At 46.8% G+C, this 24,262-nt stretch overlaps 1 protein-coding gene across 1 annotated transcript in view; it reads left to right on the top strand.

Moving 5' to 3' along the window:
* The window catches only part of LOC131186096 (collagen alpha-1(XXVII) chain-like), a 238,539-nt gene that overhangs the window by 132,860 nt on the left and 81,417 nt on the right, over positions 1–24,262 (top strand). The window contains exons 20-28 of the mRNA XM_058159356.1: positions 920–973; positions 1,383–1,436; positions 2,250–2,294; positions 2,501–2,554; positions 7,783–7,827; positions 13,873–13,926; positions 15,775–15,828; positions 17,145–17,198; positions 18,903–18,956. Coding sequence (XP_058015339.1) covers positions 920–973; positions 1,383–1,436; positions 2,250–2,294; positions 2,501–2,554; positions 7,783–7,827; positions 13,873–13,926; positions 15,775–15,828; positions 17,145–17,198; positions 18,903–18,956 — 468 coding nt within the window. The remainder of the gene's footprint in view (positions 1–919; positions 974–1,382; positions 1,437–2,249; positions 2,295–2,500; positions 2,555–7,782; positions 7,828–13,872; positions 13,927–15,774; positions 15,829–17,144; positions 17,199–18,902; positions 18,957–24,262) is intronic.

Genomic DNA, 24,262 nt, shown 5'->3' with positions numbered 1-24,262 from the left:
GAGGCGCTAGATAAGGCACTATGACATGCATCCGTCCACCCAGTTTGTTGGGATACCGTCGGTGGAACCGCCGCAGCAATCGAGCAGCCCTTACATCTCGCTCTGCTGGGACTCGACAGCATATTGTCTAGGCCATTTGGTTGACCTAGAGCTGGACTATCTCCTGAGATGGAAGATAGTCTTTTTCAAAGTTGGATGTGGGACCTCCATAGCTCTGAATAGGGTTGTCCCAGGAATTCTCCGTCCCCCAGGTCATGGTTGTCCCAAAGGTGCTTTTTTCAGGAGGCAACTAGACTTTCTCGTTTTGTTTTTTTCCTTTTGAAGACGTTTCGCTTCTCATCCAAGAAGCTTCTTCAGCTCTGACAGGAGAATGGGGAATGGAAGGAAGGATTGATATTCCTTGCGGACAGCAGGACATTTGCATACTTTTGGAGGGTCGTTGAGGCCACTTGGAGGTTTATCCGTGTCCTCAGCATCACCTGAGTGGTGCAAATGGTTCCTGTAGTCCCAGGGCGATCATTTGCCCCCATTGTTAGGGCCCAGGGGAAAGATGAGACTCGAGGAAACAGGAGGAAACTGAGTTAAACTCTCCACATCTGCACCACCACCACCCCTTTGACACTTGAATCATCAATTTTAAATCCGCTCGAGCAAGATGTTCGAAACGGGTTGTGCCTTCATGCGAGGAGCCAAATCGTTCTGGCTAAAATTTGGCTCCGAGAGTTGAATATGGTGCTAATTAAACCTTGGTCCTTTTGACCCACGTAAAGTAACCATCTGAGTTAGACATCCGGTGGGCCCCTGAAAACTTTTGCAGGCCCCCTTTCTCTCTCTCTCTCTCTCTTTCTCCAAAGAGATGGCGCCTGGGACTCCTTCCTTCCTTCTCGCTTATTTGTCCTCTCCGTTTGATGTTCTCCAGGGCTTCCCAGGAAGCATCGGCCCTCCGGGAGAAAACGGCCCCGAAGGTATTAAGGTGAGGGGGTGCTGCAAAAAAATGGAAACGGCTTTGGGTTGGTTTGGCAGTTGTAAAGGAAAGAGGTAAAGGGAACGAACGGCAAGGGGAGGGACGGAGAGAACCCCGGAGATCTCCGGAGAGCGTTCTGGTCCAGTTTTCAGATTTCATTTGTATTGTGACGGCTCCAAGAATGGGAGTTTCTTCCCTTGTTTCTTTTTTTTGTGTTGTTGTTCTCCCTCCCCGCTCCCCACACATGCACTCCTTTCGGCAAGAGAATTGACATTGGATGCCGTCCCACAGCAGCGCATGTTGGCAAACATGCGCGTTTGCTCGGTGTTTTTGCAGGCCCACCGGGGTCTGTCTGCCTCTCTCTCTTTGGCTAAGCCTTTTCTCCTTCTGCCCACCTCCCACCCATCCCCTTTTGCAGGGAAAGCCTGGCGCGAGGGGTTTGCCTGGTCCCAGAGGAATGCCTGGCCAAGAGGTGAGAGTTCTGCTCCCTCCACGTGGATCGGTTTTCCCTTAAAAAACAAAAAACAAAAAAACATTGCGGGATTTTAGAGATTGATTTCCCCAAAGATGGCTGGACTCCTTTGCAGATTAAGTGTGTCTGTGGATGGATTTAGATTGTTTTAAGGCTGGGGCTGGGTTGCTTTCTCCTGACTGAGGAAGGACTTTGTATTAAATGTGTTTTTTCTTTCTTTCCTTCCTTCCTTCCTTCCTTCCTTCCTTCCTTCCTTCCTTCCTTCCTTCCTTCCTTCCTTCCTTCCTTCCTTCCTTCCTTCCTTTTTCTTCCTTTCTTTCCTTCCTTCTTTCCTTCCTTCTTTCCTTCCTTCCTTCCTTCCTTCCATCTCTCTTTCCCTTCCCTCTTTCCTTCCATCTATCGATTTCTCCTTCTTTCGCTCCTTCCTTCCATCTATCCTTCCTCCCTGTCTCCCTTCCTCTCCTTCTTTCCTCCCTTCGTTTCCCTTCTCCCTCCTTCTTTCCTGCTTTCTTTCCTTCTTCCTCACTCCCTCTCCTTCCTTCCTTCCTTCAATCCTTCCTTCCCCTTCTCTTTCCTCCCTCCCTGCCTCTCCTTCCTTCCTTCCTTCCTTCCTCCCTTCCTCCCTCCCTCCCTCCCTTCCCCCTCTCTTTCCTCCCTCCCTCCCTCTCCATCCTTCAATCCTTCCTTCCTTCCTTCCTTCCCCTTCTCTTTCCTCCCCTCCCTCGCCTTCCTTCCTCCCTCCCTCCCTTCCTTCCTTCCTTCCCCTTCTCTTTCCTCCCTCCCTCTCTCCCTCCCTCACTCCCTCCCTTCCAGGGCGATGAAGGACCACCGGGTCCCTATGGCCCCCCAGGGGAAGAGGTAAGAACAGGTGGTGTTTCTAGAGTCGGGGAGGGTTATCTATTACTGGGCCACATTACTCTCAGTCTTGACTTTTGGCCAGTTCTCCCCTCGCATCCCTCTCTCAGGCTCCCTCCTTCAAGCTGAACCCGGGGCCAAGAGTTTCCTGCTCTGGATGATGGTTTTCTTCGCTTTGATGTCTTACCTGCAACTCGTCTCTTTTTTAGGGTCCTCCTGGGCAGAAGGGGTTTTCTGGCAAACCAGGCCCGGAAGGTTTAAAGGTAAGGAGAGCATCACCATAGGAGAATCAAATCTGTTGCCAAAAAAAAAGATCTCAGCCCTTTTTGGTTTTCCAAGCTGTAACTCTCAAAGCTTGCCTTTCACCCACTCCTGGCCTTCCGACTCCCTTTCTTTCAATGAAAACTCCTTTTTCCTCCTTTCTCTTCCCCCCCCCACACTTTTTGCTCTGGAAATTCCGACTCACCGTGGTTTCTGGGACGGAGAGAACCCTGCGCATATTTTTGCAAACCACAGCGAATTTTTATGATTAGCCAGTTTTCCCTCCCCCCTCCCCTCGCTTGTTCTTTTCTTTCGAAAATTGGTTAATTGTGTGATGGAGGACAGCCTTCCTTGGGGGGGAGGAGAGAGAGAGAGAGGGAGAGAGGGAGAGAAAGAAAGGGGAAAAAAAAACATTATGCCATTGAAAAAGCTGCTAAAAAACGGCTGAAGTCCTCCCACCTCCCGCCTCCAAACACGCGACTTTTTTTTTTTAAATCCCACTTTTTAACGGAGCTCTTTTGTGTGTGCGTGAATAGCATCTGAAATTGGCGCTTTCATTCCCTTCCTATACTTCTTTTTTTTTTGTGGGGGGGGGGCGCCTCATGGTCTTGCCGTATCACTAAACCGAATCGGTTTCTTCTCTTCCCTCCAGCTGGCCGTTCTTCCAAAAGCTTTCTAATTTCTTTTTGATGCACTTTTGAAGCTGGATGTGTGCAGAGTAGCTTTGCAATGTAGCGTTGGAGAGAAAACAGCTGCTCCTGACTCAGACTTCACACACACACACACATACACACACCCCAAAAAAATACCCCTCCGTTTTGCTTTTTAGATGCTTGTGGTTAGCCGAAGCTCCCTTCTCCTGTAAGTTTTCCTCTTGAAAACTTTTCTCTGGTTTCCGACGTTACGCCGCAAAGCTGTACTACTTTGGCGCACGCCTGAATCTAACCTGAATCTTATGCTGCAAATTAGACTCGTTCAAAGAATGCCTTTGGGACGTGGTGGCTCAGGGGCTAGGACGTTGAGCTTGTCGATCGAAAGGTCGGCAGTTCAGCGGTTCGAATCCCTAGTGCTGCCGTGTAACAGGGTGAGCTCCCATGACTTGTCCCAGCTTCTGCCAATCTAGCAGTTCGAAAGCACTTTAAAAAATGCAAGTAGAAAAACAGGGACCACCTTTGGTGGGAAGGTATAACAGCGTTCTGTGCGCCTTTGGTGTTGAGTCATGCCGGCCACATGACCACGGAGAATGTCTTCGGACAGCGCTGGCTCTTCGGCTTTGAAACGAAGATGAGCACTGCCCCCTAGAGTCGGCAACGACTAGCATGTATGTGCGAGGGGAACCTTTACCTTTACCTTAAAGAATGCCTTTAGTTGTCTTGTCCCACTCCTCCGCTGACGACTGGGTCAGGGAAATCCGAATCAGGAGTGCCTCTGCAGCTCTGCCAAAGTCCTAGCAAAGTTCTCAAGGCAGGCAGGAGACCAGAAAGTGACTTCAGCAAGATATGTTTAGACTTTGCCTGACTCAGAGAATGCCAGAAAGCAGATCCTTTATATAGGCCATGGGGTGTGGCTCCATGACTCAGCACTTATCCAGGCCTGCCCCTCCCTTCCTTCTGTCGCCGCCGCCTATCAATTCTTCTGAAGCGAGGGTCACTCCAGTCTGCAGCTGTTGGTAATTGACCGTCCTCAGGCTCACATGCTGTGGGGGAGGGGGAGGGGTCTAGTTGCTCCGTTTGCCTGGGCATGGAGCCAGAGCTGGGGGCTGGAGGCACTTCTTCCTCCTCAGCCTGTCTGGGCATGGAGCCAGGGCTGGGGCCGGGAGGCATACTAGGACATTCCTCAGCGTTTGGAAGCAGATAAGAAGGCCCCGGCTGCGGTGAAAGCGGACGAGACACAACATTAGTGTCATTAGTAATCCATCCTGAGATCAGAAAAAAAAGGTTTTTTTTTCAATTAACAGAATTAACAGAATTGGAAGGGAACTTGGAGGTCTTCTAGTCCAACCCCCTGCTCAAACAGGAGACCCTATACCCATGATGGCGAACCTATAGCACGCTTGCCACAGGTGGCACGTGGAGCCATATCGGTGGGCACGCGAGCTCAGCTCCTTTTGGGGCCTTCTGGGCTCACTGGAAGTAGGGAAACAGACTGTTTCCTGACTCTGGATCCGTCCCCCGGGGACGGCCCTTTTGCCGACTTCCGGTCCCACCAGAAATTGGCAAGCGGACCGTTTTCAGCCTCTGGAGGATCTCCAGGGGGGTAAGGAAGGCCGTTTTCGCCCTCCTCAGGCTCCTAGAAAGGCTCTGGAGCCTGGGGAGGGCCAAAAACGGTCCTACGAGGCCCACCGTGCCATCACATGCCAAAAGCAGGGGGGGGAGTGTGCACATGTAGGGGGGAGGACACGCGTGTGCAGGGGATGGGGCACATAGAATTATGGGTGTCGGCACGCACGCAGCCCTCCCCCCTGCGCTTTCCCCACTTTTGGCACGCGATGACAAAAAGTTTAGCCATCACTGCCCTGTACCATCCTTGTCAAGTGGCTGTCCAAGCTCTGCTTGAAAGCCTCCACTGATGGAGCATCCACAACTTCTGGTGGCAAGTTGTTCCACTAGTTAATTGCTCTCATTGTCAGGAAATTAGTTCTAGGTTGCTTCTCTCCTTGATGAGTTTCCACCCGTTGCTTCTTGACCTGCCTTCAGGTGCTTTGGAGAACAGCTTGACCCTTTCTTCTTTGTAGTGGCCCCTTAGATTTTGGAAAAATGCAGAATATGTCAGAATGCAGAATAACAGAATTAGAAGGGACCTTGGAGGTCTTCTAGTCCAACTCCCCTGCTCAAGCAGGAGACCCTATCCCATTTCAGACAGGTGGCTGTCCAGTCTCTTTTTAAATACCTCCAGTGATGAAGCACCTGCAATTTCTGAAGGCAAAGCCCTTCCACTGGTTAATTCTCCTCCCTGTTAGGAAGTTTCTCCTTAATTCCAGGTTGCTTCTCTCCTTGATGAGTTTCCATCTGTTACTTCTTGTCCTGCCTTCTGGTGCTTTGGAGAATAGCTTGACTCCCTCTTCTTTGTGGAAACAACTCCTCCTCCTCCTCCTCCTCCTCCTCCTCCTCCTCCTCCTCCTCCTCCTCCTCCTCCTCCTCCTCCTCCTCCTCCTCCTTTCTGTAACCCTACTCTCTTCTAGCACTGATGATGTTACCTTGTTTGGGTCATGAAACATCTGTAAGAAAACAACCAAGCTCAGAGAGCACCAAGGACCCCACAATCATTGTCCTCCTCCTCCTCCTCCTCCTCCTCCTCCTCCTCCTCCTCCTCCTCCTCCTCCTCCTCCTCCTCCTCCTCCTCCTCCTTTCTGTAACCCTAATTTCTGAAGGCAAAGCCCTTCCACTGGTTCATTCTCCTCCCTGTTAGGAAGTTTCTCCTTAATTCCAGGTTGCTTCTCTCCTTGATGAGTTTCCATCTGTTACTTCTTGTCCTGCCTTCTGGTGCTTTGGAGAATAAGTTGACCCCCTCTTCCTTGTGGCAGCCCCTCAAATACCAGAAGACTGTTATCGTGTCACTTCTAGCCCTTCATTTCATTGTTCCAATATCGTGGAACAATTCAACAGTTTTTCGATTCGGCAAATTGTGGGACGATTCAGCGATTTTTCAATTGAACAGATGCGGAACGATTCAGCAATTTTTTTCAATGCAACATTTGTGGAACAATTCGGCAATTTTTCACTGGATGATGGAGAAGATGTAACCTTGAGAAGAAGAAAAGAAAAACCCATTACCCACCACCGTGGGAAGATGTTTTCTGCAGCTGAAGATAACTGAACAGCTAAAACTCCTATTTGTTCTGCTGCCCACTCTCTGTTGGGACGTGATCTGAGGTTAATCCGTTAATTAACAAGCTTGAAACGAGCTCAAATCGTTTGTGTATGGTTTGTTCTCCATCCTATTTCTTTACTTAGAGTCTTCCCCAAACCAGTCCTCTCCAGTTGTCTTGGATTACAACTCCCATCATCCATACAATAGCCTCCCTTAATTGGTTCTGCTGGGTGGTGCAGACCCAACATTTGAAGAAGACCATGTGGGAGAAACCAAGGAAGAAAAAGAAGAGAGGGGGCGGGTAGAAAGACTGATGAAATAGACCACTTGATGTTCCCCAGATGTATTGAACCGCAGCTCCCATAAATTCCAGGGAAGATGCTCCTGATGGTCTTTGTATTCAGAACATCAAGAGTCTTTTGGTTCTCCACCTCTACTGTATTATTTGACTTGAAATGAAGCAGGACAATTTAAGATAGAAGAGAGTAGAATAGAATTGTAAATGGAAATGGAAATGAAAATGAAAATCGAAATAGAAGAGAAGAGAAATCAGAGGAGAAGGGAAGGAAATTGGAATAGAATAGAAGAATGAAAGAATAGAATAGAATAGAATAGAATTGAATTGAATTGAATTGAATTGAATTTTTTTTATTGGCCAACTGTGATTTGACACACAAGGAATTTGTCTTGGTTCATATGCTCTCAGCGTACATAAAAGAAAAGATAACTTCATCAAGAATCATAAGGTACAACACTTAATGATAGTCATAGGGTACAAGTAAGCAATCAGGAACTGATCGATATCAATATAAATTGTAAGGATACAAGCAACAAAGTTAGTCATAAGTGGAAGGAGATGGGTGAATGGGAACAATGAGAAGATTAATAATAGTGCAGACTTAGTAAATAGTTTGACAGTATTGAGGGAATTATTTGTTTAGCAGAGTGATGGCGTTCGGAGGGAAAATGTCCTTGTGTCTAGTTGTTCTGGTGTGCAGTGCTCTGTAGCATTGTTTTGAAGGTAGGATTTGAAACAGTTTGTGTTCAGGATGTGAGGGGTCTGTAGATATTTTCCCAGCCCTCTTTATGACTTGTATAGAGGTCCTCAATGGAAGGCAGGTTGGTAGCCATTGTTTTTTCCGCAGTTCTAACTATCCTCTGAAGTCTGTGTCTGTCTTGTTGGGTTGCAGAGCCAAACCAGACAGTTATAGAGGTGCAGATGACAGACTCCATCATTCCTCTGTAGAACTGGATCAGATTTCACAGTCTCAGTCTTTCTATCTGTAAAATGGGTTGTTGGTTGTTGGTTGTTGGTTTTTTTAAAAAAAATCTTTTTGAGGGCAGATTAAGGTGTCGAAGGGGCACATTGCAAAACTGCAAGGACCGTGTGACTGACTGACTCTTCTCTGCTTTGTTGCAGGGTGAACCAGGAAACCGAGGACGATTGGGAAAAGTCGGTGACGAGGTAACCCTACCCCAACATCACTTCTGTCCTTCTTTTGCACGGTGACTTTTGTCCTTAGTGACCCCTTTATCTTTATCTGAGATAACTTTGACTGCTGCTGCCATCTCTCTTTCTGGATTTGATGTCCCCCCCAATCCACATTCTTCGTTAGAATAGTTGAGAATCCTATTTCGCAGATGTTTATATGCTCGGATTACCAATGTTTAAGCTACGTAGGTTGGAGAACTGCCACGTTAGAAAGCATTGTGAATATTTTCATAGTCCGGCATCTGAACAAACGCCAATGTGCCTGCATGTCCCAAAAGAGCTTTTTCAAGAGGCAATCAGAGGTGGTATTCGTACCGGAAAAACCAAGAAAAACTTTATTGGTTTTTCCTTGGAAGACGTTTCGCTTCTCATCCGAGAACCTTCTTCAGCTCTGAGAAGTGTTGTGTCTCGTCCGATCTCACCACAGCCGGGGCCTTCTTATCTGCTTCCGAACACAGAGGAATGTCCTAGTATGCCTCCCGGCCCCAGCCCTGGCTCCATGCCCAGACAGGCTGAAGAGGAGGAAGTATCTCCAGCCCCCAGCTCTGGCTCCATGCCCAGGCAAACGGAGCAACTAGACCCCTCCCCCTCCGCCACAGCATGTGAGCCTGAGGGAGGTCAATTGCCAACAGCTGCAGACTGGAGTGACCCTCGCGTCATAGATGGAGGCAACAGAAGGAAGGGAGGGGCAGGCCTGGATAAGTGCTGAGTCATGGAGCCACACCCCATGGCCTATATAAAGGACCTGCTTTCTGGCATTCTCTGAGTCAGGCAAAGTCTAAACATATCTTGCTGAAGTCACTTTCTGGTCTCCTGCCTGCCCTGAGGACTTTGCTAGGACTTTGGCAGAGCTGCAGAGGCACACCTGATTCAGATTTCCCTGACCCGGCCATCAGCGGAGGAGTGGGACACGACAAGAAGTTCAGTTCTGAGAAGAACAGAAGAAGCTTCTCGGATGAGAAGCGAAACGTCTTCAAGGAAAACCCAAGAAAGCCCAGCTGCTTCTTGAAGAACCACCTTTGGAACAACCATGACTTGGATGACTGAGAATCTTCAGAGTCATTTCCTTTAGCTGTTTATTGTTATGCCAGGACCAATAATAATTCGCCCCTCGTTTCTTCTTCTGATGCAATTTTGGCTGTGCTCAACACCCAAGATCTGATGATCCAAAGCTAATATTCCCTCCCAGGTTGGTTGGTTTTCTTATCCTTTGTCTACGGAGATTCTCAGCCCTCCAGGTCATGATTGTCCGAAAGGTGCTTTTTCAAGAGGCAGCTGGACTTGGTTGGTTTTTCCTTGGAGGCGTTTCGCTTCTCATCCAAAGAGCTTCTTCCGTTCTTCTCAGAGCTGAACTTCTCAGAGTTGAAGGAGCCTCCTGGATGAGAAGCGAAACGTCTTCAAGGAAAAACCAAGAAAGTCCAGTTGCCTCTTGAAAAAGCACCTTTGGGACAACCGTGACCTGGAGGATTGAGAAGGTCCATAGACAGTATGCCTGAGTGATGCTGGATGGTCTCCACGGTCCAGTTTCCACATTGGTCCCCATTCCGACATAGTTCTGGCAACTTCCGTGCCGTGCAATGCCCGATGAGCTTCCACAGGAAGAACCCTGAAATTTGGGAAGAAGAAAGAATCGAACACTCTTCTCCCTTGAAATATATCCCAAAATCATCAAACTGACCAATGTGGTGGAACCCTCAAAGCTTCCATGTGTTTATCTCATTCCTGAGCGACCACATGGGACGGCAGTGGTGGCTTTGGCTCGACCAATCTTGGTCTCCTGAATTGTTGCCTAAGTGACCCACAATCTTTCCTGAAAACCTCTTTCCTTGGCAATCGTAGCTCTTTCGTGGGCTGCTTTTGTGTGTGTGTGTGTGTGTGTGTGTGTGTGTGTGTGTGTGTGTGATGATGGTCTAATCTTGAGGCAGGCACGCACAGAGACCCTCAAAATCCCCTCCTCATGGGCAGAAACATCGAGAGGACATTTCTCTTTTTTAAATCTGAAGGAGGAGAAATTCTGCAGATTAATTACTGAGAAAACATGCGCCAATCAAAAGTCTTGGAATGGCTGACACGTTTCTTAAAACTCGTTTTTGGATAAGGGCCCCTGTGATGGTACAAGCCATGGCAGTTTATATATATATATAATTCTATATCTAATATAGAATTAATCTAATATATATCTAATTCTCTATCCCTGCATTCCTCCTTTTCTCTAGCCATTTATAAAAGGTTACATAGAATTCCGATTCATCTTTATCTTTGATTTCCATTGCTAACCTGTCCATTTCTGCACAGGTCAAAATTTGGTTGATTATTTCTGCCTCCTGTGGGTTCTCTCTGCATTTCCAATTTTGTGTGAATATCAACCTCGCTGCCATTAATATGTGTACCATAAGATATATTTCTTCTTTTTTGTAATTATCCCTTACTATACCCAGAAGGAAGAGTTCTGGCGTCATATATATTATCTGGTTTAACATCTCTTCTAGCCACCTGTTTTATTTGGAGCCAAAAGTTCTTGGCTTTCGGGCACCCCCACCACATATGATAATAAGTGCCTAGTGTTGCTTTACATTTCCAACATTTCATTGAGCAGTTTTTGTACATCTTGGCCAGTCTTGTGGGTGGGTAATGCCACCTATAAAACATCTGGCGTTTTTGACGTCCTGGCTGCCATTTCAGTATTGCCCGTAACGTCCACCAGAAATGGTAATTGTCTTTCTCCGTGACTTGCACAAACATCTGGAGAAGGTCCCATACAATAGGCTTCTTTTCCTGGAGGCAAGGAAACAATCAGGAAAACCCCACACGTTTTTCCTTAGGAAAATTGAGAAACCGTGCCTTCTGCTGAAGGTCTTTTAATTCCCTCCACCAGGGACCCCTTCCCCTCCACTCCCAGCCCCCCCAGGTTTCGGTAGAGAAAGCAGGAAGGCCTGTCTTTCTTTAGCACTTATTCATTAGATGAATTCCACTATTTCGGATTCGCCATAGCTAAGCAGCCCGGGGTGGAATTCCACTCCAGGTTGAGAATGTGAGATGATGAGGGGACCTGGTTTGTCGCGGGTTGTTTCTCTCCTCCTCCTCCTCCCCCTCCTTAGCTATTCCAGACATACTCCGAGCAGGAAACCATGAGCCTCTGTGGGATTGAAAGAAAATACAATGGGTCTTTTCACCACCATTTGCCAGTGACCTGGTCCAGATGAATCTTTGTTGTTGTTGTTAGTTGCGAAGTCGTGTCCAACCCATCGGTGACCCCATGGACAACATTCCTCCAGGCCTTCCTGTCCTCTACCATCCTCTGGAGTCCATTTAAACTCATGCCTACTGCTTCAGTGACTCCATCCAGCCATTCTTAAGCGCTCTTATTTTTCCTCTGCTCATTTCCACTTATTTCCACTTATGACTGTATGACTGTAACTTTTTGTTGCTATCATTAAGGGTTAAATTGCAACCTGTGACCATCATTTGTGTTGTAAATGTTGTACCTTTGATGAAGGTATTTTTTTTCCTTTTTCTTTTATGTACACTGAGAGCATATGCACCAAAATAAATTCCTTGAGTCCTTTGGGAGAAGGGCGGTATAAAAATCTAATAAAACTAAAAAACTAAACTTGTGTGTCCAATCACACTTGGCCAATAAATTCTTTTCTATTCTATTCTTAGCCATGGAAGACTTCCATCTCATTGCCAATTATGTCATGAGCGAAAGAATGCTAATGTGCCAGCCATTGGGGAAAATTCCCCTTCCTCTTCTTCTCTTCTCCTGTCCCACTCCTCCCTTCCTCCATCGCAACAGCCAGCTTGCTTTTAGCCATCCTAGAGGTTTTGGAAAACATCCGCATCCAGAGGCATTTTCCAAATATTTAGGGAAAGTTGAGTTCCAGTTCTAGGTCTCTTCTGCAGAGGTGTTCCATGAGAACCAAATGGGGTTCAGTGGGGGGGGGGGTTTGGAGTTCAGAAACACTATCGCGAGATCTTTCTCCCTCCGTTGGGGATTCCAGAATTTCCTTGCTATTAAACTACCAGGTTCCACGGTCCGAAAAAAGTTTACAAACTCCTGGACTACAGCAGTCAGAGGCCCTTGGTCCATTGAGGTCAAGGTGATATTCATTTTATAGAGATTCACCATCAATCAAGATTTTCTGCTATTCTAAGGAAGGGCAAAATAAATAAATAGACAATGAATGAATGAATGATAGCTAGCTAGCTACAGTAGCTAACTAGCTAGCTAGCTAGATGACAGATAGATAGATAGATAGATAGATAGATAGATAGATAGATAGATAGATAGATAGATAGATAGATAAGATGGCAGACAGACAGATAGATAGAGATATAAATAGATAGATAATATGACATATAAACCTCAGAAAACCTTTTTAGTTAAAAGGAAGAAACAGCTGCGATCACACACTGCTCCCAGAAGCACGAAGCTGAAGCCTGAAGATGACGAATGAGACTTCGTCGAAACGTCGCCAAGACACTTCCAACTTTACACGGGAGAAAACCCGAACAACCAAAGACCTACATATATATATATATATATATATATATATATATATATATATATATATATATATATATAGAGAGAGAGAGAGAGAGAGAGAGAGAGAGAGAGAGAGAGATCATATGACAGATAGAGAGAGAGATGATAGATAGATAGATAGATAGATAGATAGATAGATAGATAGACAGACAGACAGACAGACAGGCAAGCAGGTAAGCAGGCAGGTATGCTATTCTAAGGAAGGGCATAATCAGTAGTGGGATTCAGCCAGTTCGCACCACTTCGGGAGAACCGGTTGTTAACTTTCTGAGCAGTTTGGCAAACTGGTTGTTGGAAGAAATCATTAGGGCACAGAATCGGTTGTTAAATTACTTGAATCCCACCACTGGGCATAATGAATAAATAGGCTGCATGAATGAATGAGAGAGAGAGAGAGAGAGAGAGAGAGAGAGAGAGAAATGATAGAAAGGCAGGCAGGCAGGTAGAAAGATAGGTAGGTAGTAGGTAGGTAGGTAGGTGGATGGATAGATAGATGAATGAATGAATGAATGAATGAATGAATGAATGAATGAAAGATGGATGGATGGATGGATAGGCAGGCAGGCAGGCTATTCTAAGAAAGGGCATAATGAATAAATAGGCTGAATGATAGATCGATCGATCGATCGATCGATCGATCGATCGATAGATAGATAGGTAAGTAGGTAGGTAGGTAGGTAGATAGATAGGCAGGCAGGCAGCTAGAAAGATAAATAGGTAGGTGGATGGATAGATAGATGGATAGATGGATGATAAAAAGATAGCAGGCTATCTTGGGATGGGGGTACTGAAAATCCTGACTTGTGTCACCCAAAGTCCTGCTTGCATGGCCTCATTGCCTCTATTCCTCCAAGCGCCCTTCTCTCTCTCTCTCTCTCTCTCTCTCTCTCTCTCTCTCTCTCTCTCTCTCTCTCTCTCTCTCTCTCTCTCTTTTTGAGATATTTGGCAATGAATTGCAGGACCTCCAGTCCCCTGATCTCCTCTTTGACCTGATCGTCACACCAGAGTCTGGTCTTCACGGCCCTCAATCAAAGATGTTTTTCCCCCTGTTTCAGCGTGTGTCAGAACTCATCCAGTTTTGTGTGTGTGTGTGTGTGTGTGTGTGTGTGTGTGTGTGTGTGTGTGTGTGTCTCCCCCTTCCCCACTTCGTGTTGCAAGTTGGGAGGCAAAAGTCGTGGAGGGAAATCCTAAACATTAGCGCTTTCTCTGACCTTCACGTCACGGGGGTTGTTGTGTAATTTGTTCCTGCACTGGAGTCCTTTGTCAAGCCTGGAGCTTCAAAGGCCCACAGCCGGGTTTTTAAAACAGAGAAACAGCTGCTGCTTGTGCTGGGGAGGCCCGGCCTGTGAGAAACGAAAACCTTCTGGGAGCTTATAGAAGATGCTGTCTTAATTCAGCCTAATTCAAAACCTCTCTCTCTGGTGCTTTAAAAAGCAAATAAATCCGGCCCCCTTTTTCTCTCGCTTTTTCAGGGTCTGATGGGGTTCATCGGTCCAATCGGGGAACCTGGAGGCATTGGGGAAAAGGTACGTACTGTTGTGACCCAGGCCCAATAGCTAGTAATAAACTTAGTCCAATTAGACAAACTGCCAAAGGCCCTTCCTGGAAAACATCCAGAAGCCACAAAAACAAAGACGTACAAGAAGCAGAAGACGAAGCTACAATGTTGTTTTCCGGCAAAGCTGAAACGCCGGTGCTGGTCTGTTTTAAGCCTTATGGGAGGGGCCAATCATCTCTTGGCCTTACTGCCAAGTTGTCCTCTCTGCTTGAGCTGCTCTTGCCTTCTGGCAGCTCTTCTCATGGGTGCATTAGGAACAGGCTCCTCCTGTTACTCTGCCTCACTACTATCAGTCTCTGGAGGCTCTGGAGTCCGCACATCACTTCCCGATGGCCCTGGCCTCACCTCAGCCTCATTACTGTCTGACTCTGTTGCCAGCTTCATAGGCTGCTGACGGACCACAACACGTGGGATAGTGAGGTGGTTGTAGAAGCAGCATTAAGCTGAGGAGATCTACTAAGAGCCCTCAAGGTTTTGGGGAGTGGTGAAATGCAATTTTTTTTTTGCTACCGGTTCTGTGGGTGTGGCTTGGTGGGCATGGCTTGGTGGTGGTGGGGTTATGTGACTGGGTGGGTGTGGCCAACTTTAGAAAAAAACTTTTTAAAGCATTTTTTTTACTACCGGTTCGGGCGAATAGGTAGTTAAAAAATGCTTTAAAAAAGTAAAAAAAAAAAGAGGTTGCGACAATTGTGCGGCACAGCTGTGATGGTCGGAGCCGGGTTTTTTTTTACTTTTTAAAGCATTTTTTTTTTACTACTGGTTTGTCCAAACCGGTAGTTTTTATCACTACTGGTTTGCCTGAACCGGAACGAACTGGTAGCATTTCACGCCTGGTTTTGGGGGACTATGAGCTATAGCAAGTTCCAAAGTGATGTTGTGGCCCGCCAGTGGCCAGCGGAGCTGGCAGCAGATTCGGACAGTGAGGAGATTGAGAAGAACATGAGCCAGTCCTGGAGTCTGGGGAAGGCTCTGCGTCAGAGGCAGAGAGGGGGCCAGGGCCGTCTGACAGTTATCAGCTGCCTTTCTAGTCAGACATCAGTGAGACAGATGAACAGCTGGAGCCTGTTTCCAGTGTGCGCATGCACAGAGTTGCCAGACGAAGGGAACAGCTAAAGAACAAGGGTTGACTTGGGAGTAAGGCCACAGGTGGAAGATGAATGGCCCTTCCCAGAGGGAATAAAAGAGGAATGAAAGGGGAGGGGAGTTTGCAGGAGACAATTACTTCACTGAATTGGTTCGTGGCTCCTTGTCAAGTTTTGAGGATATCAGCCTGGCAGCTCCCCAAGCCAGATAAGGTCTGTGACTCAATTCTCCCTTGAAAGACTTTGCTGGATGTGAATGAGAGGAATTCACAGTAACTTAATAAAAAGGGGTTTTAGTCGGCACAAGGAGTCTGCTTCGTGCTCTTGGGAAGCCTAGGTCAGAACAATGGCCAGTTTTGGATCAGAACTTCAATATCCCATGCTGGATCCTTTCCTCGGATCCTGTGGGAGCTGAATTGGGCCACCCTTAAATCCTTAGAAAAGATTTGATTGCTTCAAGAGTTACGGAGAGCTGCTACGCTTGCAGATTCGAGCACCGTTTCTCGATTGTTTCAGTCCTAATATTTACACACTTTGTGCACAATTTACCTCCACTGTTCTTGTCCTTGTAACTAATATAATAAGCTTGAGAAATTACAGTTGGCCAAGTTGGCTTCAAGCAAGCAACGCTGAGGGAGGGCTGGCGGACTACCCAACCTTATGACTTCTCTGTGCAAGGATGTGGCACCTATTTTGTGGATGGAGTGGTTGACTTCTGCTTCTCTGCCTCCTAGGGAGACCGGGGCACAGTTGGATCACCAGGGCCAATAGGCGTCAAGGGGTCGATGGTAAGGAGTAAGTCTGCATTCTCTCACTCCTCCTCTGTCTTGAGATGTGGCGTCCTGTGTTCTACTTGTTTAGATGGCATTGGCAGCATATTCTACACAATTGCTCTTCTTCTTCTTCTTCTTCTTCTTCTTCTTCTTCTTCTTCTTCTTCTTCTTCTTCTTCTTCTTCTTCTTCTTCTTCTTCTTCTTCCCCTCCTCCTCCTCCTCCTCCTCCTCCTCTCTTCCCCTTCCCCTTCCTTCTCCTTCCCCTTCTTCTAGCACCAATGACTCCTCCTCCTCCTCCTCCTCTTCCTCTTCCTCCTCTTTCTTCCCCTTCCCCTTCGTTCTTGTTCTCCTTCTCCTTCTTCTAACACCAATGACTCCACAGTCCTCCTCCTCCTCTTTCTTCCACTTTCCTTCTCCTTCTCCTTCTCCTTTCTCTTCTTCTTCTAGCACCAATGATTCCACAGTTGTCGTCCTCCTCCTCCTCTTCCTCCTCCTCCCAGCTCCCTTCTAGCACTGATGATGCTACCTGGGTAATGAAACATCTGCAAGGAAACAACCAAAGCTCAGAGAGCACCAAGGACCCCACAGTCCTCCTCCCCCCCCATTTTTTTCCTTTGTGGTCAATCAAGGCGCTTGACCTAAGGTCAAATTACCAAAACTTCACATCCAATCCTCTAGAGCAGGATTAAGACCCTACTCAGTTAACAGCTGCCTTCCCAGCCATAGCAGCTTCCTCAACCCTGAGAACAGAGTGTTTCTCTTTGATTAGGCCACCTTTGAAGTTTCTCTACGGGCCATTTTAGGGTCATTAACTGTGAATGACCAACCTCCTACTGCCTGGCTTTCTGTGAGAGGGTCAGAAATGTGTGTGTGTGTGGGGGGGGTTTCCTACATAGAAAAACAAAGAAAGACCCCAGGGCACAATCCGTCTTGAAGGTTGCATCACCCAAACCTAAGATTAGCACTTTAAAGAGATTTAGGCCAAATGTTTGCAATTCCCCCCCCCCCATTCCCCTTTGCCATCAACCCTACAAAACTGAACTGGGATGAATTAACCATGCATTAGATTAGGAACCTGATAGTCTCAAGGCTCTTTTTAAAAAACACTGTAGTTCAAAAGTGAACCTTACATTCCTCTGGGTTTTATGCCAAATGAGCATCGCCTGTTCAGGCTCCTTTGCAAACCGAGTTGAATGCTCCTACCTACAGAATTAATTCACAGTGTGTGGGGTTGACGATCTGTTTCTCGTTGTCGGGGTGAAAAGGTGATTTTGGTTGAATTTGCGGTAAAGAAGCAGATCCTTTTCATTAATTTCGCTTCGATGTTGCAGGGTCACCCTGGAATATCAGGAGAAGTTGGGGAGCCTGGGCCCTCTGGCCCACCAGTAAGTAAGATCTTTTTACTTTGCAACAGGGAAAACCCTTCCTCTCACTCTTTCACAAAGGTGAAAAAAAGTAAGGTTGTAATGGTAAAAAAAGTAAGGTTCTACATTTAGGCAAGGAAAACCAAATGCACAGGTACAGTATAGGTGGTACCTGGCTCAATAGTAGTAACTGTGAGAGGGATCTTGAAGTCCTAGCGGACAACCATTTAAATAGGAGCCAGCCGTGTGCAGCACCTGCCAAAAAAGCCAACACAGTTCTAGGCTGCATAAACTGAAGGATAGAATCAAGATCACGGGAAGTGTTAATACCACTTTATAAGGCCTTGGTAAGGCCACACATGGAATACCGAATTCAGTTTTGGTCGCCACGATGTAAAAAAAGATGTGGAGAGACTCTAGAAAGAGTGCAGAGAAGAGCAACCAAGAGGATTAGGGAACTGGAGGCTAAAACATATGAAGAACAGTTGCAGGAACTGGGTATGTCTAGTTTAATGAAAAGAAGGACTAGGGGAGACATGATAGCAACCTTCCAATATCTCAGGGGCTGCCACAAAGAAGAGGGAGTCAAGCTATTCTCCAAAGCACCTGAGGGTAGGACAAGAAGCAATGGATGGAAACCCATCAAGGAGAGAAGCAACTTAGAACTAAGGAGAAATTTCTTGACAGTGAGAACAATTAATCAGTGGAACAACTTGTCTCCAGAAGTTGTGAATGCTCCAACACTGGGGATTTTTAAGAAGAGGTTGGATAACCATTTGTCTGAAGTGGTGTAGGGTTTCCTGCCTAAGCAGGGGGTTGGACTAGAAGACCTCCAAGGTCCCTTTCAATTCTGTTATTCTGTTTTTGATTCTTGTGAATTTTGTTCGAATGAAGAAAGAAAATTCTGCCCGGTATAATTTGGAACAAACTCGGCTTATGAATTATTGCCATCCAGCCGTATAAAAGTGTGGAAAGCCCTCCCCGCCCCCAAGAGAATGAAATATTTTGGACAGTAATATTAAAAGAGGTAGAATATTATATTTCCCCAAAGGAGAAATGTTTCAGTCTTTCTTTACAGCCTCAAGCAGACGCCTCAAGTCTTTAGAGATGGATATTTTGCACCTATTAATAAGAAAGCCTGGGCCAATCTACTCATAAACAAAATGCCTTCCACCACAGCTCCCACAGCTGAGGGGATTAAGAATTTACATTCCCTCACCCAAATTCTAAGAATAGGACATGACCTAATAGGATTATCCCACCACCATTGAAATAGCAAAAGTCACAAGGTTCACTGCATTGCACAACCCCACTGGAGCATCTCAAACGCAAAACCCCAGAAACCCTTAAAGATCCATCCACTCACTCAGCCATTTTGTCAGCCATCCCAGAAACATTTGCTGCTGTCATTGAAGTTTCTGGAAACCAAATAAAACTCCTTCCCTCGCAGTCAGTCAGCCTTCATTTTATTTCCAGCACTTTTCTGCTATCTTGGAACCGGACTGGATTTTTCTTCCCACAAAAGTGAACACTTACCAATTTTTTTTTAAAAAAAGAGTTGATTAAGGAAAATGCCCAACATAGTTCCCTAAAGGTTTGGTCAGTTTCTTTTGACTCTGCCAAGCAGAGGTGACCTTAGAATGAACCTCACCTGCAAAATTCCATTTCACAAGACCTGATGGTGAGTCCTAAATTACCTGAGAATGTTATTTCATCATTTTCAAGGGGTCCCCAGGAATTCGTGGCTCCCCAGGGATAAGAGGACCTAAAGGCCGGCGGGTAAGTGAAATTTACGATATTTTCTAGAGAATTTAGAGCAGAAGCAACCCTTTAGGGTTTGAAACAGAACTGTTTAACCTGCTGTGGTCTGCCAGCAGCCTGTGGAGCTGGGAACAGAGTCAGACAGCGATGAGGCTGAGGTGTGGCCAGGGCCATCGGGGAACCTCCAGAGACTGACAGTAGTGAGGCAGAGGAACAGGAGGAGCCTGTTCCTAATGCACACATGAGAAGGGCTGCCAGAAGGCAAGAGCAGCTCAAGCAGAGAGGACAACTCGGGAGTAGGGCCAAGAGATGATTGGCCCCTCCCATAAGGCTTAAAAGACCAGCAACGGTATTTGGGCTTTGCCGGAAAACAATGTTGATAGCTTTGTCTTGTTGCATTTGTTCGTATCGGTGTCTTCTGAACTTTTGCCAAGAAAGGCCTTTGGCAGTTTGCCTAATTGGATCAAAGTTTGCGATAGGACTGAGGAATTTGTGTTGGGAGGAATTTATTTTAATTTAGTTGAACGACGCTGGGAATGAAGTAATTCTCAGCTGTTCGAATAAAGTTTGTTTGTTTTTTCACTGATTGAGTTTCCTACTACCTACTTGGGCCTGGGTCACAACATAACCATCATCCCAAGTCCTCCGTCATAACAGTGAGATATGGAGCAAGGTTCGGGTGATTTTTTTTTTTAGAAAAATGAGGAAAAGAGGCCCTAACCTTTGCGGCTACTCCTGCCCCTTCAGACTCACTGAGGCTGCCTGACGCCCCAAAAGCAGATCAGATGTCCTGTGCAGGCAGCCTCTGTGAGTCAGCAAAGCTGAGCAAGGTGCGCTCGTCCCATCTGTTCTCACCGCTCCGCTTTTGGAACATCGGGAGACAGCAGACTATGGGGGGAAGATGGGAAAATGGGCCCCGCGAGTGGCAGGCCATATTCTGACCCGGCCTTCCTTTGCAGAAGCAAGAAACAGACTCCCCCACAAAGAAAACCCCCCCTGTTTATTTACACCTTGGGAATTCACAGCCTTCACCAACAGAAAGTCCAGGCAAGAGTCCTGCAAGGAGTTAACGGAAACAATAGTCCTTATCAGCTCGTTATGATAAATGCGAGGCTGGGAGCTCCCAGCTGGGAGCAAATTAAGTCAGTTCAAACAGAGAAATAGACAAACCTGAGTCCTGGCAAGGCAATCTTTGTCGCACGAAACACGCAAGGAGCAAATTTTCCAGAAATGCGAACGGTTGTCTTCTGCGACAACCAAACCCCTCCCTTTTCCTCCTGTTTATTCCCCAGCCAGGAAGGGGCCAGTCAGTGTCCATGTTTGTTTTGCTTCCCGGCCGGCTCATTGTCCTTCATTGTTCTCCTCTCCTATCTGTTCTGCGCATACTTATATCTCGAAGAGGCCCCAGCTGTTCCTCCTCCTCCTCACTCATCTCTGACTCTAAAGGCAGCTGCCTCTCTGGCTGGGAAGTGCCGGACTACCCTGGCTCTGTCTCTGTGTCTGACGCTGAGCATCCATCAGAGCCTTCCTGTCGTGTCCCACCCCCACTCCGACGAACAAGTCAAGGAAGTCCGTAACAAACTTGGCAACGAAGCCTCTGCAGCTTGCCAAGTTCCTTCGAGGTTTATCAGGGCAGGCAGGAGTCCAAGTTGTAACTTCAGTGATAGGGTCCAGTATCAGGAAACTCGATAAGACTTTGCTTGACTCAAGGTTGGAATGCCAAAAGCAGGTCCTTTATATAGGCTGTGGGGTGTGGCTCCATGACTCAGCATTTATCCAGGCCTGCCCCACCCTTCCTTCTGCTGGTGTCGCCTCTCAGATCTCTGGAAGCGAGGGTCCACCTACTCTGAATTGTCTTCAGCTGGATCTGCTATCAGCGTTTGGGAAAGGGCGGGGTCAGAGGGAGTAGGCCCGGGTAATTCCACCACCTGGCTGGCTTCCTGCTCTGAAGGCTGAGCCAAAGGAACACACGCTGTGTGAGTGAGGTTTATTGGGCTTCTCCTTTCACTCCTTGAATCCTCTCCGGGCATGAGGCCAGGGCCGGGGACTGGAGTCATGACAGGCCGTTCATCTTCATTATCAGACTCGGAGTCTGATAAAAGGCCAGGTTGGAGACGGGAGGGGCCTGGCTGAGGAGAGGAAGGAGGATGAGTCACAACACTTCCCCAGTGTCCAGAACTGGCCAAGTTCTTCCCCAACCTCCTCCTCATCCGAGTCTGCTGCCAGCTCCACTGGCCACTGGTGGGCCACAACAGGCCAGCATGCGCACACACACATCTCCACTCATGCTAGTGAGAAGAGAAGCTTTTGGGGTGCCACTCGCTTGAGTGGAGCTGTGCACACACATTGGCCCACCTCTCGTGCGGCCCAGTTCCGAATAGGCCACAGCTCGGGGTCTCGGGACCCCTGCCTTAAATACCCTGTTCTGAAACTGCTTACATTTAGTCTAGCCTGCAAACCAGGCACGAAGAGTAACCGTTCTACCCAACAAGCGGATAGTAAGCATCAACTTCCTCTTCACGATGCCTTCTCTACTAGAATTGCAAAATGAATTTAGGAATCTCTTGATGTTTAAGAGCCCACACAACCAATTTCTAGGATTGTTGATTAAACCCATCAATGAAATTAAGACGCAGCTTTGACCCATCTCTGTAGCTCTGAACTCTTCGTTCTTCATTTTCCAAGCCTGGGTAGTTGATAACAACTGCAACTTCAAATGATTCCACAGTAAAATCCATTAAAGGGATAAAATCATGATTTTTCCAGCTGCAGGAGTTGCTTCCATTGTTGCAGATCTTTTCCTGTTTTGCTTCGGCCTTCTAGATGTTGAAAGCCACTTGTTTGAACCTTACCCTGCTGGTAGGAAGCCCCATATTTCATTAAACACGAATCAAAGACGTGTTAAGGAAGAAACGTTGGTTGGGCTCTAACAAAAAAATCCCGTTGGTTGGGCCAGTAGTTATTTTTTAGGACTAGAGACAAACAACCATTGGTTGGGCTTAAAACACGCTTCCTGCCAAGCTAGAAGAGAGATTGGTTGGATGAGATTCAGCAATAGCCAACCAGAAGCTGGAGAAGTTATTGATTGATGGATGGGTCTTTGGCGCAACAAGTTGTCTTATTTCTTGGTTATTTTTTAGGGTCAAACAACCATTGGTTGGGCTTAAAACATGCTTCCTGCCGAGCTAGTTGAAGAGAGATTGGTTGGATGAGATTCGGCAATAGCCAACCAGAAGCTAGACAAGTTATTGATTGATGGATGGGTCTTTGGTGCAACTAGTTGTCTTATTTCTTGGTTATTTTTTAGGACTAGAGTCAAACAACCATTGGTTGGGCTTAAAACACACTTCCTGCCAAGCTAGTTGAAAAGAGATTGGTTGGATGAGATTCAGCAATAGCCAACCAGAAGCTGGAGAAGTTATTGATTGAAGGATGGGACTTTTGTGTAGCCAGTTGTCTTATTTCTTGGTTAGGAAAGGGAGATGCCCAATTCTTTCTTCTTACTAACCGAGCATTGAGTAGTTGGGGGTTTTCCTCGCCTACTCCCTGTGGCAGGAATAGCTATTTTGGAGGAATGAGTGACGGAGAGGAACTCAGATCTTGTCCAGAAGGGATTCATGGAAAAAATATTCTTCTGCAAATCTTCCAGAGCCAAAATTATCTCTGTCAGTGACGCTTAAAACTCCAGTATTTTTGCACCACAAAGAGGTAACGCAGCCAGAAGGAAACTTCTCTTTGGCTCCTGCTTTGCTCTCTCTTTTCCCCTTCCCTTTTTTCATAATTTCTTTTTCCCCTGCGGTGCCAAATCTGTATTTCCAGCAGCAACTGTGGGTTTTTCCCCCCGGCAACGTCTCTGCCAAACATTCCCCCCGCTGTGTACAGCTCCCGTGCTTGGCTTCCCTTCCAGGAGATCTTGGGATGAAACACGCCAGGGCCCGAAGCTTGGCGCCGGTGGGCAACGTTTCCCAGTTTGCCCTCAGCCCAAAAGTTTTGGAAAGTTGGTTTTCCTAAGGTGGAAATCAGGCCCAGCGCCAGGTGGTGGTGGTAGTGTCTCCTTTGGGGCAGGAGAAAGAGCTGGATTCCAAACAAGCGGAGCATTTGGCATCCAGGATCCTCAGCTCTGCTGCAGTCGACAGCAGATCAAGAATTTTGAAGACCTTCACAATTCAGCGAAGGCCTTTGAGAATCTGAATGGAGGCCAGACAAGTCGCTTAAGCCAAACTCCAGATAACCACGGTTTTTACATGGGCTTCAATTAATGACCAATTATTTTGAGGAATTAAGACCACAAGGGAGGCTGAGCGCTGAAGCATTGATGCTTTCCAATTGTGGTGTTGGAGAAGACTGCTGAGAGTCTCTTGGGCTGCAAGGAACTCAGTCAATCCTGAAAGAAATCAACCTTGACTGTTCTTGACCGTTGAGCTGAAGCTCAAATACTTTGGCCACCAAATGAGAAGAGAGGACTCCTTGGAGAATACCCTGGTGGTGGGAAAGGCAGAAGGCAAAAGGAGAAGGAGAAGGCAGAGGATGAGATGGTTCGATAGGGTCCTCGATGCAATGAACATGAATTTCGGCAAAATCCGGGAGATCGTGGAGGACAGGAGGGCCTTGCGTGATATGGTCGTGAAGAGTGAGGCATGATTTAGTGACTGAACGACAGCAATAATAACAACAGTAATAATAATTTGGAAGGAAAGAACTGGATGTCTTCCTCCATCATCCCAATTCCTCATCGGAAACTCGACTCTTCTTTTTCAATTTTGGAATATCCAATTGAGTTCTGGATGGCTCGTTCTTCCTGGCCTGTGGAGACCTCCTGGTTGGCTTTCATTCCACATTCATTCTTTAGTTTAAGAACTTGGGTCTGCTGAGCAATTACAGGAGACCATATATGGAAGCTGGAAGAGCCCTACATAGCAGGAGAAGTTGGCCCCAGCTGGTACAATCTTCCCCAGCCCTTCCTTCTCAATGGAGCTCAAGCATCTGAAGCAACGTGTTTCTCAACATTGGCTGCTTTAAGATGGGTGGACTTCTGGGAATTGAAGTCGGCCCATCTTAAAGCAGCCAGTGTTGAGAAACACCATTAAGCATCATCTTAAGCATCATCAAATACTTGCTTGCATCTCACTGAGATATTCTCTGCCGTTTTTGGAGACAAGAGATGGAGATAATAATAATAGGTTATATCAGGGGTCTGCAACCTTAAACACTCAAAGAGCCATTTGGACCCGTTTCCCACAGAAAAGAAAACACCAGGAGCCACAAAACCTGGGTGGACGTGGCCAACTCAACGTCACTCACTTCCACCAGTCACATGACCTCCC

This window comes from Ahaetulla prasina, chromosome 16 (genome assembly GCF_028640845.1).
Source record: "Ahaetulla prasina isolate Xishuangbanna chromosome 16, ASM2864084v1, whole genome shotgun sequence".
Lineage (NCBI taxonomy): Eukaryota > Metazoa > Chordata > Lepidosauria > Squamata > Colubridae > Ahaetulla > Ahaetulla prasina.
The sequence above is the reverse complement of the archived record's forward strand: the minus strand, read 5'-3'. Positions and strand labels throughout refer to the sequence as shown.